At 38.1% G+C, this 14,791-nt stretch overlaps 1 protein-coding gene across 1 annotated transcript in view; it reads left to right on the top strand.

Moving 5' to 3' along the window:
- Window positions 1-9,554, top strand: part of LOC121283884 (RING finger protein 17-like) — a 106,389-nt gene extending 96,835 nt beyond the window's left edge. The window contains exons 23-27 of the mRNA XM_041198685.1: window positions 2,038-2,154; window positions 3,593-3,749; window positions 6,836-6,971; window positions 8,643-8,832; window positions 9,459-9,554. Coding sequence (XP_041054619.1) covers window positions 2,038-2,154; window positions 3,593-3,749; window positions 6,836-6,971; window positions 8,643-8,832; window positions 9,459-9,554 — 696 coding nt within the window. The remainder of the gene's footprint in view (window positions 1-2,037; window positions 2,155-3,592; window positions 3,750-6,835; window positions 6,972-8,642; window positions 8,833-9,458) is intronic.
- The last annotated feature ends 5,237 nt before the right edge of the window (window positions 9,555-14,791 follow it).

The following is a 14,791-nucleotide window of genomic DNA, read 5'->3' as shown; positions in this document are numbered from 1 at the left end:
AGACAGTTATACCTCCCGATTACAATTGCGTGTTAACCGGTACTTGCAACTTGTTAAAAGTTTTGTTTTTTAAATTAATTAATTATTCTGAATTTTTGAAAGAAGCCTGGTCAGAGTCTCTTCTTCTGGATATATGAGGTATGCAATTGGCCATTTTGATGAGAAAATAAATTATTACTACAGCCTGCAGAGTAGTGGGGCTTGATAATTCGTGCACTCCTCCCATCCTGGTTGTAACAGGCCTCAAGAAGCCCTAGCAAAACTGGAGTTAATGGGAATTGGGGAAAACTCTCCACCGGTTGGAGACATACCTAGCACAAAGGAAGTTGATTGTGATTGGAGGAGATCAATTATCTGAGTTCCAGGACATCACTGCAGGAGTTCCTCAAGGTACTGTCCAAGGCCCAACCATCTTTAGCTGCTTCATCAATGGCCTTCCTCCCATCATAAGGTCAGAAGTGGGGATGTTTGCTGCTGATTGCACAGTGTTCAGCACTATTCGTGTCTCCTCAGATACCAAAGGAGTACATGTCCAAATGCAGCAAGATCTGGACAAATATCCAGGCTTGGACTGAAGTAGCAAGTAACATTCGTGCCACACAAGTGCTAGGCAATGACCATCTCCATTTAGAGAGAATCCAACCATAACCCCTTGACATTCAATGCCGTTACCATTGCTAATTCTCCAATTCATTCTGGGGGTTACCATTGACCGGAAACTGAAATGGACTAGCCATTATAAATACTGTGGCTACAAGAGAGGTCAGAGGCTAGGAATCCTGTGGCAAGTAACTCTCATGACTCCCCAAAGCCTGTCCACCATCTACAAGGCACAAGTCAGGAGTGTAATGGAAAATTCTCCCCTTGCCTTGATGGAGTGCAGCTCCAACAACACTCAAGAAGCTTGACACCATCCAGTACCAAGCAGCCTGCTTGACTGGCATCCCATCCACTAACATTCACTACCACCACCACCAACACACAGTAGCAGCAGTGTGTACCATCTACAAGATACACTGCAGGAACTCACCAGGGTTCCTTAGACAGCACCTTCCATACCCACAACCACTAACATGTAGAAAGACAAGGGCAGCAGACACATGGGAATACCATCACTTGGAAGTTCCCCTCCAAGCCACTCACCATCCTAACTTGGAACTATATTGACGTTCCTTCACTGTCGCTGAGTTAAAATCCTGGAACTCCCTCCCTAACAGCACTGTGGATGTACCTACACCATATGGACTGTGCATTTCAAGAAGGCAGCTTACCATCACCACTTCAAGGGCAATTAGGGATGAACAATAAATGCTGGCCTAGCCAATGACACCCATGCCATGAATGAATAAAAAATGGAGAAGTAATAGAATGAATGGTAAAATCTAGTGGATTAAAATCAGGATATGGAAAGCTTACAAATTTTTAAATGTGATCATGGATTGGACAGTCTATGATATTGTAGTTTCTAAATATCTAAATGATTAGTCTTTTTATAAAAAAAAAACCTGGAAATGCGCAGCAAATGAGTCAGTATTTGGGGGGAAAATGTTAAATTGACCCTTTGGGTAGAGTTTCTTCATCAGTGCAGCATGCTTGAGAGAAACCTGTTGACATTAGACCTAATGGTTTCCAAAACTTTTGGCAACTGATGCTTCCTTTGCCTTGTGCCTGGTCCTGTTGTAAATTAATTGATAGAAATTAATTGTTATGCATAGTCAGCAGCTAGCTCCATTGTGTATCATATCGCTTCCCTACCGAACGATAGAAGGCTGGACTTTGGTCTTTTCTTTATCAGCAATTCCTATGATCCTTTGGAACTTTTGTTATTTAGATGCACAATAATTGGAAGAGCAAACCATAGGGAAATCTATGTAAAATGAATTCATGTAAGAAAAGCATTACTATTTTAAAATTATTTTCTCTATTTAAAAATGTATTTCTACACATGTAATAAGCAGAGAAAGCTGGACAAAGCTCACTCTTAAATGTGCCATAAAGCAGCTTGTAGTCTAATGTGTTGGAAATCTATGTCCACAGGGTTTACTATCTTCACACTTTCAAACCTTTATGGTGCCAGAGTATGACTATCCATTATTGCCTTTACCTGGAAAGGTTTTCCCTGTAACTGTAAAGCATCTAGAAACTCCCAATCAGGTAAGCATGTTACATTTCTGGATCGAGATTTCAGGTAGATATGAAGGGCTATTAAGGTACCTCTTTATTGAAGCTATTAGATTAAAATGAGATTCCTGCACTCTAGAGGAAAATATGAATCATACATAGCTCTAAACTTGCTGTTATGGGTCACATACAGATGAGTTTACCAGTTTGGGGGGGGGGGGAACAGTTACACATGCAGAGTTTTTCTTTTTTTAAAAAAAGGGTGAGGGTGGGGATTATGCTTTTTGGTTGGAACAGTTTTATTCTTTTCTCATCTTTGTACCCCCAACCAGAAGATATATGGAAACACCATATAACTTGGCAGGGTGCCAATAAGTTGGATGCTGATATGGTACATTATTATTCCGGCATGGCTATGGCAGAGTCGCAGGCACATCTGTAGTTTGATACATAGTGTATTTAAGTTTAAAGTTGAGTTTACACAGTTTCCTTTGAAGAGATTGCTTAACTTCTGGATTGTCTATACCTTTTCTCCTTACCCTATTTTGTGAGAGGATGGCACAGGCTTTAATAATTTAATCCCGCACCTCTCCACACCCCTGCACTACCCTCTCCCCCGGCCACTTCCAAATAGTCTGCTTGTTGCTCACAAAACTTGAATGTGTCTGTTTCTTGGCGACCAAAAATAAAAACACTCTTCAAGGTGCTGTCTGACCAGAGCACTATATTTGATTATTACTTCCTTTGACCTGTATTCTACTGTTTTGACTTATGTATTTTAACATTGTTCACCTTGTTGTTCTGCATTGGTTGCATATGTTGAGTTTATCCAAACCTCTACTGCCTGTATCATAACTCTCACCAAATCCCGTTCACCCAGTTACTCGCTGACCTACATTGGCTCCTGGCTCTTGTTTTCAAATTCTCCTGTGGTCTTAACCCCTCCCTATCTCTAATGTCCTCCAATCATCTTGGATCTCTGCTCACCCAATTCTGTCCTCTTGCATGTTCCGATTTTAATTGCTCCAGCATTGGGGGCCAAGGCACATAAGAAAATATTTAGACACTTGGCCAAAGAGCATCTTATAAGGAGTGAGAGGTGGAGAGGTTAGGGAGGGAATTCCACAGCTTAGGGTTTAGATTGTTAAACATGGCCACCAATGGTGGAGTAATTGAACAGAGTGGACATAGATATTAGATTGTATGAGATTTAGGACAGAGTAGGAGAAATCTGTTGAGTTGTGAAGCTGTGAAGTGGACTAGTATCATTGAAACAAAAACCATGTCAACGTTAAGAATAGATTAGATAGATGATTGAGGGAAATAAGGAATAAAGGGATATGTGAACAGAGGAGGCACATGGGATTAGTACTGCTGCTTGCATGGAGCATACACCACATCCTACTGTTTGGACTGAATGGCATGTTACCTTGGAATTCTATGCAATGGTTTTGTTTTTAATTTTCTTAAGGTGTACATTTCAGTTGGTCCAAGGAGAGATGTTGAATCTGACAGTGACACAGATGATAGTGGGATAAGCTATGAACCTGAGGATGATCTCGAGCAAGCTCTGAGAGAACTTAATCAGAATGCAGAGGCACTTGCTTTACTCTCAGATTTCAGATCAGGTATAGTAAGGGATTTGGTGTGTAGGTTTGTCTCAGTGCTCTAAGATAAAACACTGCTCTAACCTCAGCAAAATTACTTAATGTATATTGCAAGTGTTGCAATGATATGCTGTAAAATGGTTTTAATCCAACTATAATAGACTTGGCCTTCATCATACCAACTTTTTCGGTATGTAACAATAGGTGAAAAATAACCAAAATGTGCAGTGATTAACGTTTCTAACAGTTTTGTACACTGGGCATCTAACTAACAACCAAAGATTACTGCTAATTGTTAGGAACGTAGGAAATAGAAGCAGGAATAGCCATTCGATCCATCAAGCCTGCTCCACCATTCAAATAGATCATGGCTGATCATCTATCTCTTATGCCATTTTCCCACTATCCCCATAACCCTTGATGTCATTAATATCCAGAAATCTATTGATTTCTGTCTTGAACATGCTCAATGACTAAGCTTCCACAGCCCTCTGGGGTAGAGAATTCCAAAGATTCACCACCCTCTGAGTGAAGAAATTCCTTCTCATTTCAGTCTTAAATGGCCTATCCCTTATTTTGAGACTGTGTCCCCTGGTTCTAGACTTACCAGCCAGGGGAAACATCCTATCCACATCTACCCTGTCATACCCTCTAAGAATTTTGTAAGCTTCAATGAGATCACCTCTCAGTCTACAAAACTCTAGAGAACATAAGCCCAGTTTCCTCAATCCCTCCTCATAAGACAATCTTGCCATCCCAGGGATTAGCCTGGTGAACTTTGTTGCACTCCCTCCATGGTAAATACATCCTTAGATATGGAGACCAAAACTGTATACATTACTCCAGATGCTGTCTCATCAAGGCCCTATACAAATGCAGTAAGATATCTTTACTGCTATATTCAAATCCCTTTGCAATGAAGGCCAACATATAATTTGCCTTCCAAATTGCTTGTTGCACCTGCCTGCTTGCTTTCGGTGACTCATGAGCAAGGACACCCAGGTCCCTTTGAACATCAACACTTCCCAACCTCTCTCCATTTAAGAAATACTATGCCTTTGTTTGTTCCACCAAAGTGGATAACTTCACACTTATATGCCATCTACCAAGTTCTGAGCCTGTCCCCATCACCTTGAAGCCTCCTTGCATCCTCCTCACAACTCGCATTCCCACCTTGTTTTGTCACCAGCAAATCTGGAAATATTACATTTGGTCCCTGCATCCAAATAATTTATACAGACTGTGAACAGCTGTGGCTCCAGCATTTATCCTTGCGGTACCCCACTAATAACAGCCTGCCAGCCCGAGAATGACCCACTTATTCCTACTCTGTTTTCCGTCTGTTAACTAACTTTCAATCAATAGCATATATTACCCCCAATCCCATGTGCTCTAATTTTGTTTACTAACCTCATGTGGGGCCTTTATTGAAAGCCTTCTGAAAATCTAAATATTCCACATCTACTGTTGTTACTTATAGCATAGATAAAAGACAGCATCAAAAAAACTCCAACAGATCTGTCAAACATGATTTCCCTTTTATAAATCCATGTTGACTCTGCCCAATCATATCATTATTTTTCAGTTGTCCAGTTATCACATCCTTTATAATAGATTCTAACATTTTCCTTACTACTGACATCAAACTAACAAGTCTGTAATTCTCCAATCTCCCTTGCCCTCCCTTCTTAAATAGTGCGGTTACATTTGCTACTTTCTAGTCTGCAGGAACCTTACCAGAACCTATAGAATTTTGAAAGATAATCACCAATGCATCCATTGTCTCTATTTCTATAGCCATCTCCTTCAACACTCTGGTCCCAAGGATTTATCTATGTTATTGATTTTCTATATTCCAAATTTACAGGTTGGATGTCCAAAATTTGGCACCCTCAGGACCAAATCCGTGCTGGATTTTGGATTTTCTTAGATTTTGGATATGATGCGTTGAGCAATTGTCAAGCAACAACATCTTTCACTTTTCATCAAGCCTAGTTGACTTACAATGAACGTGAGCCTCAGGAACAAAGTGCTTCTCAAACCAGTCCAGACAAATTTGCCTGGATATCCATGCTGTCTTGTTAGCATAATAATGAACTAGAAATATTCCTACCCCCTTGAAACATCTTAGACACTAGCCTGTTTGATATGATGCAGTGGCAATAAACACAGGAAATCACAATGAACACCAGAACGCCCAAATGACTGAGGTACAACAACAGAGGTTGAGTGGTTCGGGTAGGGTTGAGGGCCAACAGTGTGAGAGAACTACACTGTTCCACTGTAAACAAAGTGGCAAAGTCAATAATTAGTCTGTGTGCCACTCAGAGCTAGCACCTAGCCAAATTGTCCTGGTATTTGGATAAGTCCAGATTTCAAGTCCAGTTTTGGGACAGTTGGATTTTGGGCATCCAATCTGTATTTTGTTTTGTGGATCATTTAGACTGCATGTCTAACCAGGGGAAAAAATGGGGGTGTCTGCATTTTCAAGACTTCTATAAACAGACCTATATCATCATTCTTGACTTAAATTATAGATTAGCAACCATTGTTATTTTTGCTGCATTATAAGATAATACACATATTGTTTTTGGAACTTTTCTAAAACTTTGATTTCAAGATCATTGACTGTAATAGAATTACTGCTAATAATTACACGCACACTGTCTCCTCACAATCATAAGTTGCGTGAAAATTGAGCAGCTTTGCAGAAGAGGATGTAAAATAAAATGCTCCAAATGACTATCAGCCTTCATTTCAAAAACAGTAGAAAATTTTGGTGATGCGACATATTTGGATAAGAAGTAGCTTGCAACTCTTTCTCCACACATAGTTAGAAAATAGCACTACCCATACTGATAGTTCAATGTTAGTGTTGTTGAAGGATCAGAAATAACCCTCTGTATTGGATCTTGATATAGTTCAATACTTCAGCTCTGACATGTGGTATAAATTATTGTACAATTGATATCAAGGCTATTGTAAGAACTAGCCCTTCAAAGCTAGAGTTCTTTTTTGCTAAGATCAAGGCAACGATAATACATGTTGGATTAAGGCAAATCATTATTTTGGTCAGCTTATCTGGTTTGGAATTTGTTTCTTTGCAGAAATGCCTTGCCTTGCTGAATACAGTGATGGGCGATGGTACAGAGCAAAAGTACTGTCACTTGATAAAGTCCAACCATTAATGATCCTTGTGCAGCATGTTGACTTTGGCTCTACTGCATCTCTACCAGATTTTAGGTAACTGTTCCTAAATATGTTTAAGCTTTCATGTTCAGTCAGGTTGCATTTTTGTGTTGTGGTGAACTACTCTATTTCATGTGGACATTATTGGTGGACGTGCAGTTATTTTCTTAGGAAAGGTACAGCTGCAATTTGATTAGTTTGGGATGGAGGGGCGTGGGCACACAAATTGTATTTTTCATGTTTTGCTTAATTTTTAAATTTCTGAACATATTCAAAATTGAGATTACATTTTCATTCAATTTTGTCATATTTGGTCAGAAATTGTATTACTTTTTGCTTTTTGTTTAAAATGGGCAAAAATGCCCCATTTAGCATCTTGTACCAAAATGGTTCAGGGAGACATAGACTGTAACCATGAAGCCTTGGCATTTTATACAACAAGAAGGGCTTCCACATCAATATTCAATTTGTTTGTAACCATAGGCAGAGAATAATGAAGTTCAGTGTCAGTCTGTAGTCACAATTCTTTAGTATTGTGCCAGTGAGCTGGTGAGGGAACAGATGCGGTGTCATCTTGAAGACCACAGCTGTTTGAATCAGATCTCTTAAGCCTGAATTTTTTATTTTAAAATAGAAGGACATGGCATGACCTGGACATTTGGATGTTAAATTGGGATTTTTTTTTTAAAAGGTCATTAAGTTCACCTTGGAACTGTCAACAAGCAGTTTTCCAAGAAATCACCTGACCTTCATGGTACGTGTGGAAGATCTGGTTGTTTGCTTTAAACTGCATTCATTTTCATTGGAGAAAAAAAACTGAAAAGGAAGGTTGAACTTGCTGGAAATCACATGGGAGAGAGGGAAAAAAACTTTTAAATTGTGAACTTGTTTGAGGACAGTCTTGTTGAAGAATAAGCTCAGAAAGGAAGGTTCCCTCTCTCTACCTTGATTAAAATAGTGAGTGGCTATCAACCTGTAGCCAGAGAACTCTCATCTAAGTGTAACTGGTCTGCATTTGGACCTGCAAAGCTGGGCTAGCTGGTGAGAACTTCCAGGCATCTACCAGGACTAGCGGCCCGCCTGTACACGAGAGAACTCGGATGACAGCATTGAGACCCTGCAGACTTTATCCTTTATGAAGCCCTTCCTCCAAAACCAATCTCTGCAGAGAGACTCTGTTTGTCCTTTGTTTGTCTGTGTGCATTGGGGGGCTGGAGGGGAAGTCTTTAGGAAGAGACAGATAATTACATTTCCAGATTACAATTGTGAGTTAACCAGTACTTACAACTTGTTAAAAGAAGTTTGTTTTAAAAATTAATTATTCTGAATTTTTGAAAGACGCCTGGTCAGAGCCTCTTTTTTTTTTTCTGGGTACTAGAGATATAGGTACACAATTGGCCATTTCGATGGGAAAGTTAAACATTTAAGTTAATGGTATGGCTGGGAGTAGTGGGGCTTGATAATTCATGCACTCCTCCCATCCCGGTCGTAACACAGCTCTATGCAAGAAGGTGCAAGAAATAATGGGACGTTCTTCAAGCCCCTTTCCATGCTCTGCTGCATGCCTTGTAAGCTAGAAAGATCTGGACCCCTGAGCCAAGGCAGCAGTAAGAACTATCACCAGAGTATTTCTTGCTGTGGAACTCATGCAGTTTGGCCTCGATTCTCCTCCAAATTGTGCCCAAGCATTAATTGTAGTACGTATGCTCTAATCTCTTATGGCAGGCTTCGTCAGATTCCTGCACACTTGATACAGTATCCAGTTCGAGCCATCAAAGTTAAGTTGGCAGGGTTTAAGCCACCAGCTTTAATGAATGACATGGACCGACTTGTTTACAGTCCAGAATGGTCCATGGAAGCTCTATGGACAATGGTTGACATTGTACAAGGGAATCAACTTACAGCATTCTTGGTGGTAAGTAATTCAATTAACCTGTGTGCTTAAGCAAGGTTAGAATAAAATATTATACATGTGTTGCAGTTCTCGGTTGCTGTTTTTATTTCTGCTTGCATGGGTTGAACACTCAAAATAAGCCTGCCTGTAATTTTCTTGGGAAAAGAATAGGTTATTTATTTTTAAAATATATTTAAATGTTAAACAGAACAATATTTATTTAAAGGTACATAATTCTGATATAGCCAAGCTAGACTTTGAGTTGGGGAAACTTTAAAACTGATTATAAAATATTGCTTCGTGTCACAAAATAAAGGATTTGAAAAGCAAAAAAACTAGTTAATACTAAGCTAGTAAAACAATGTTTCCATTGTTAATTATAAGATACTGGCTTTCCCCAGTAATGAATAGTTGGATTTTACCATCTGGTCTGCCTTTACAATTTCATCAAGAATTACAGCAATTTTATCCAGACAGCAATGATATATACTGTTCTTGCAATGCCTATACAACTTGTGCTCTTCGTGGCATTTTCAAACATTAGGGCAGTCTTGAATTTTGCATTCTCATACAGTGGTCACAATTTGTGAATAAAATCTGTTTTATATGCTATTGTTCATTAAAAATGAGATTTTTATATTCTTCAGAGCTTATGTCCAGAAGTTTCTGTATTCTTGTATGAAGAAGGATCGCTAATTCACCTTCCACTTGTAGAAAAGGGTCTTGCAGATTTGGATATGTAAAGGTAAGTTTTTAAATTTCATTTCACACTTGTATATTGGATAACTGAATGATAGTGTTTTTGAATAGATGATGAAATGCCCCAATATCAGAAATTTCATTCCCATCAGTAATGCATAGTTATATTTTGGAAGTCGAGCCATCTTGCATGGTAAGTTAAGATGCGTATACATTTTTTTACTCCATGTAAGACTAGAAGAAAATGGAGGACTGAATATAAAATGATAGGTAATCTACATAGCTTTCTGTGCTGTATTCTAGAACACCAACCCCTCTCATACCCAGTGCCCAAATAGACCTTTACTGTCTCAAACTGGTACAAGTTCTTTACTGTTCCATTACTCACTTGAGACACTGAAGTATGAGAGAGTATGGTACACTATAGAGGTAAGACTGAAAAGTTTCTAGGTGATAAAAACCTAGCTTAATACTAGAGAATGTACAGGAGGAAAATATTTTACTATCTAATCTCTCTTTAAAACAGGGTAACAAGAAGATATTGGACAACCTTCAAACTACACAAGATTCTGCAGGATATTTATATTTTTGGTAACTTCATTAACAGCAAACTGTTGCTGTACTTGAGTTTGAAGCTAATTAAAGTTAATCTGTCCAATTTTTCTCTCCTGAAAACTATCTACAAGATGGTAATTTAAATTTAAAAGTTTAAGCTACATTTAAACCATATGGTTTAAGTTCATGGTAGTTCAACTGCAAAACAATTTGACTTGCACTTTTTTTTTTATTTGAGTTCTTTCCCCCTTGTCCCAAGAGTGTTGCAGTACCATGTTATCGTTTTGTTTAATGAGTAATAACAATACCAATTATGGTAACTAATTCTGCTGTTTGAAGGCAGATTTGTCAAATTTTGGTACATTTGTTGCTATCGTTTGTTGTTTGAAGTAAAAGTTCATATTTTCAATAAAGTTGTTTTCTGAAGTGTTGCCAGTAACATGCTTCCATATCCTATTTTTTGAAAGGGGATTGGGATGAAAGTCACCAAGTTTGCAAAACTTCCAGGATCAGGAAAATGTGTGCATCAAATTGAAAAGAAACACTTATTTCTATATTATATCAAATATGTCAATTTGACTCTATGCATAAATAAACTCTGCCATAATTTTTCTGGAAATTGAGATCCTGTCCTATTGATTGGTGGGCTTTGTGTCTGTCCATTTCAATCCACCTTTGCCTTAGAGATCTTCTCATGTCAGGCTAATTAATTGTGACAGGTTCTTGTATTCAAGCCAGTTTTTCAGTCATGGTTGGGAGGGGGAAGTTGCATTTTCCATAATGTAGTGTAGCTGGAGGTAATACTAGCTGATGGACCATACAGTAATCAGTTGCATTTCTCTGAGTTTAAATTCTCCCTCCACTGACTTGCCAGTGTTTTCCTGTCCTTGGCCACCCAGAAACTGCTCAGAAACAGCTATGGAAAATTTGGGCCAATAAGTTATACATCCCAGAGAAAACTTACTGCTATGCATAATTCTTATTGACATGTAGGATAGCAGGCACAATTCAAGTTAGGGAACTGTAAGTGACCAGGAATTTTAAATGAAATCATCTACCAATCAGTAGCAACAAGGATAAAGACTTGAGTCAATTACTTCCAAAAAACAAAATTCAGGTGAAGTAATGGGTGTGTTAAAGGAAAAAGTGAATGCAAAGTGAAGGGAAATTTTTTTTAAACTATTAGATGGCTCACTGTAAAGATATTTATACCCGAGAGCTAAATGTATACTAGCCAAGCACTACCCAAAGGTTGCCCCATATTCATCGTTTTTGTTTGTTCAAAATATGTTTACTTTAAGAAATCAAAAACCACTCATTTCTAATACATTCACTGTTGTAGTGTAGGAAATGTGGTAGCCAACCTGCATAAGGCCCCACAAATAGCAAAGAATATTTTTTTTTGTAGTGTCGGGGAGGAATAAATATTGACTATGACCTCGGAAGAAACTTTCTGCTCTTCAAAATAGTGCCATAGGATCCCTCCTACATTACAAGTGCCTACACTTCCAGAAGTATTTTTGTTGCAAAGGGCTTTGGGATGTCTTGAGTTCATGAAAGGTGTTGTGTTATGGGAAGGAAATAGTTAAGTTGAAAATGGAAGACAAAACAGTTAGAACATTTGACAATATGTGCATAATTAAGCTGGAAGAGGCCAAAATCTGATCATCTCAGCAATTGATTAAATTAGCTGCTTAAACTCATTTACCACATGCTGAAACTGGAGCAAAACAGCTGAGACTGATGCGTCATATAAGGCAATGCACAAACTTATAACCAGTCATTGAGGTGAGGGAAATGAATAGAGGATTTGAATGCATAAATAGTTTACATCCAATAATAATTGGCACAATATGAAACATACCTACATTAACTTTTTTGGTGTACATCCTGTGGTTCTGGTTACAACGTTTATTTTTTAAGCACTAAGCTATCTTTGTTGTAACACATTTATTTAACTAAATTGGCAAGCTAGTCCTGACCTGAACTGGAGGCTTTTTGAAAATTGGGGATGGTGAACACCACACTGAAGCGAAACGTAAACCATCATGGACTTGGACCAGATAAGCCCTGGAACAGAAGGTAGAATACTTCCACCATTGACAACCCACATGATAACTATGCAGCAAGACACAGGATAAAGAACACCTACACACGAGTAATATTCAATTTGTTAGTAGAGTGTACCAGACATCAAATTGTATGACATTTTAATATGACAGTGGCTGCGAAGCACTGTACTACAATCCTCAAACTCCATAGCAGTGTTGTCTAATAGAATTTTGATGCTTGCCAAACTTTATGGCAATCAAGTGACCATGTTCACCACATGTTACAAAATGAGTATTTCTTCAATATTGGTAAAGTTTTAGTGGTTAAGGTTAAAATTGACCTGCTATGCATGTCGGATTAAATTACGCTAGTTTTCATCAAAGTTGAATGCCAATATGTGACATTTAAAAATGAACTTCAGTACAACTAATTTATTAGAAGGCAGTTGAAACAGTATAGCCAATAACCCTGGAAAAAGATATAGATGTGACACAACAGGCTGTAAGGATACAAGACCAGCAAAACTGTTAAGTCATTCTGGCTGGTGCTCTGTGACCGTTATCAGGATCGGCAAGAAATGAAAGTGAATTCCTGACTTATCCTACTTTTGAAGTAGTGTCTGGCCATAGCATTTACATTGAGATGATTTACAGTGGGACATAATTAAAGTTTAGTTCATATATTTTTTGCATGGTGTTCTGAACATCATATAACTTTCAGCACCGAAATGTTCACATACAAGCTGACGTTTGAATTTGGAAGTATTAAATGGTTATGCTGATCATTCAAACTGCTTTATCTCAGATTTTATAAAGGTGACATAACGATTACCACAAAATACATGGATACTTGTTACTCTGGTGATGGAGACATCCATGTGCCTCTGTCCTTTTTTAAAGATGTTTACTTACCATTGAGATATAAAGGAAGTGTGTGATGATACAATTCATGTTCTGGTCCCACAGGACATTGTCATCATATAGGGCTTTTAGAAAAATTGATTATTTGTATGCTTGAGGTCACTGGTGGACTCTTAAGTGATGAATATTACATAAGGTGTGTGGTACAATTTAGTTTTTGTAAACTTGCCATTGAAAAAAATATTTTTACTGTTTCCTGTTATTGAGGCTATTGAATAATTAAAGCTTTGCCTGTTTGATTTAATAAATTTTGAATTTTGATTATCATTATTGTATACCAGTATTGTGAAAGTGCTCATACAATATTAATAGAATAATTGCCAAATCTTTTGTAAATGGATTTGACGTTTTAAACAGCAATCAAGACCAGTACACTTGCTGACACAACCAGGAGAACAGTTTCAGAAAGGTTTTTCAATCTCTGTTCCTCAGCAAGCCTGCAGTATATACACTCGAAAGGATGGTGACAATCTGTTAATTGAAAGTGTTCTAATTTAACAATTTGCTCCAGTTTATGATTAAAACAAATTTCTTCAAACTGCTTATCACGATTAATATAGCAGGAGACTCGGGAAAGGAAAATAATAGACAAACCTCAACACATTGTTTTCTGTGCTCTGACTCATCTTGTTTACACTGCCATTTCTGAACACCGCATCTGGACCATGGATCAGGATCATGGTCAACCTCCTGTATACAAACATATGAATTAGGAGCAGGAATAGGCTACTCAGCCCTTTAGAGCTTCTCTGCCTTTCAATGAGATCACGGCTGATCTAATTTTAACCTCAACTCCACATTCCTACCTACCTACCTCCAAACACCTTTCATTCCCTTGCTGATCTATTACACTGAGTGTGTCCTATTCCTTTCGATCACCATTCCAACAGATCTAAATATGTTGAGCCTTCAACTTAATAGATGTTGCAGTACCACCCAAGCTTGCCAAAGTTGAATATTTCATCATTAAATTGAAATATTTCAACCCTCATTGGCAGCTATACAGCACAGTCTATCTCACACACACACACACCTCAATTGTTTTGTGAAAACCACCAGCTACCAGTTAAAACAATTTTCAGTTGGGCAATCTAGGGCCACAAGATGCTAAGAAAATTGAGAGCAATTGGACTGCTGTCCTTCCAAAGGCCACCTTGGTTTTCATTGTGCTTCACACAGCAGCCCCACAACACCCAGGGTGAATAGAAACAGAGAAGGTAACCAAATGCTTAATGAAAAGAAAAATAGTATGCAAGTGGCCCTTCAGTTTTCAAGTCACTAAAAATCTGACAGTTGAACTGATCAGACCATGACTGTTTGTCAGAATAATGTGACTCCTGTGTAACAGCAATCTGGTTCATTCTTCCTTGTTCAATTTGGGACAGCTGACAAATAGTCTAGGCAGTAATAATGATACTCATACACTCTGCTACAACTTAGTACTGGACAACACTGCTCTATAATATCAAAGGTAAGATTATTGTAAGGGAGAAAATAGACTGATTCACTCTAATAAAGGCTGGCTCCAAGGAGAGGGCTAAACAAAGTAGCTATAAAAATTAATAATAAAGGACTATGCTTGTGGAGTACAGGTAAGACTTTACAGATGGTGCTAGTAGTTGCTTAGTTAAATAATAGATATTTATTGATGATAATTCCATACATAATAAAATTGAAGGAGAAAGGATGTGGCAGGATGTAGGACAAGAAAAATAATGGATTAAGGGTTAGAGCCTTGTGCTTTGTTCCTTGTA

This window comes from Carcharodon carcharias, chromosome 11 (genome assembly GCF_017639515.1).
Source record: "Carcharodon carcharias isolate sCarCar2 chromosome 11, sCarCar2.pri, whole genome shotgun sequence".
In the NCBI taxonomy this organism is placed as follows: domain Eukaryota; kingdom Metazoa; phylum Chordata; class Chondrichthyes; order Lamniformes; family Lamnidae; genus Carcharodon; species Carcharodon carcharias.
This window is presented reverse-complemented; position numbering and strand designations above follow the sequence as displayed.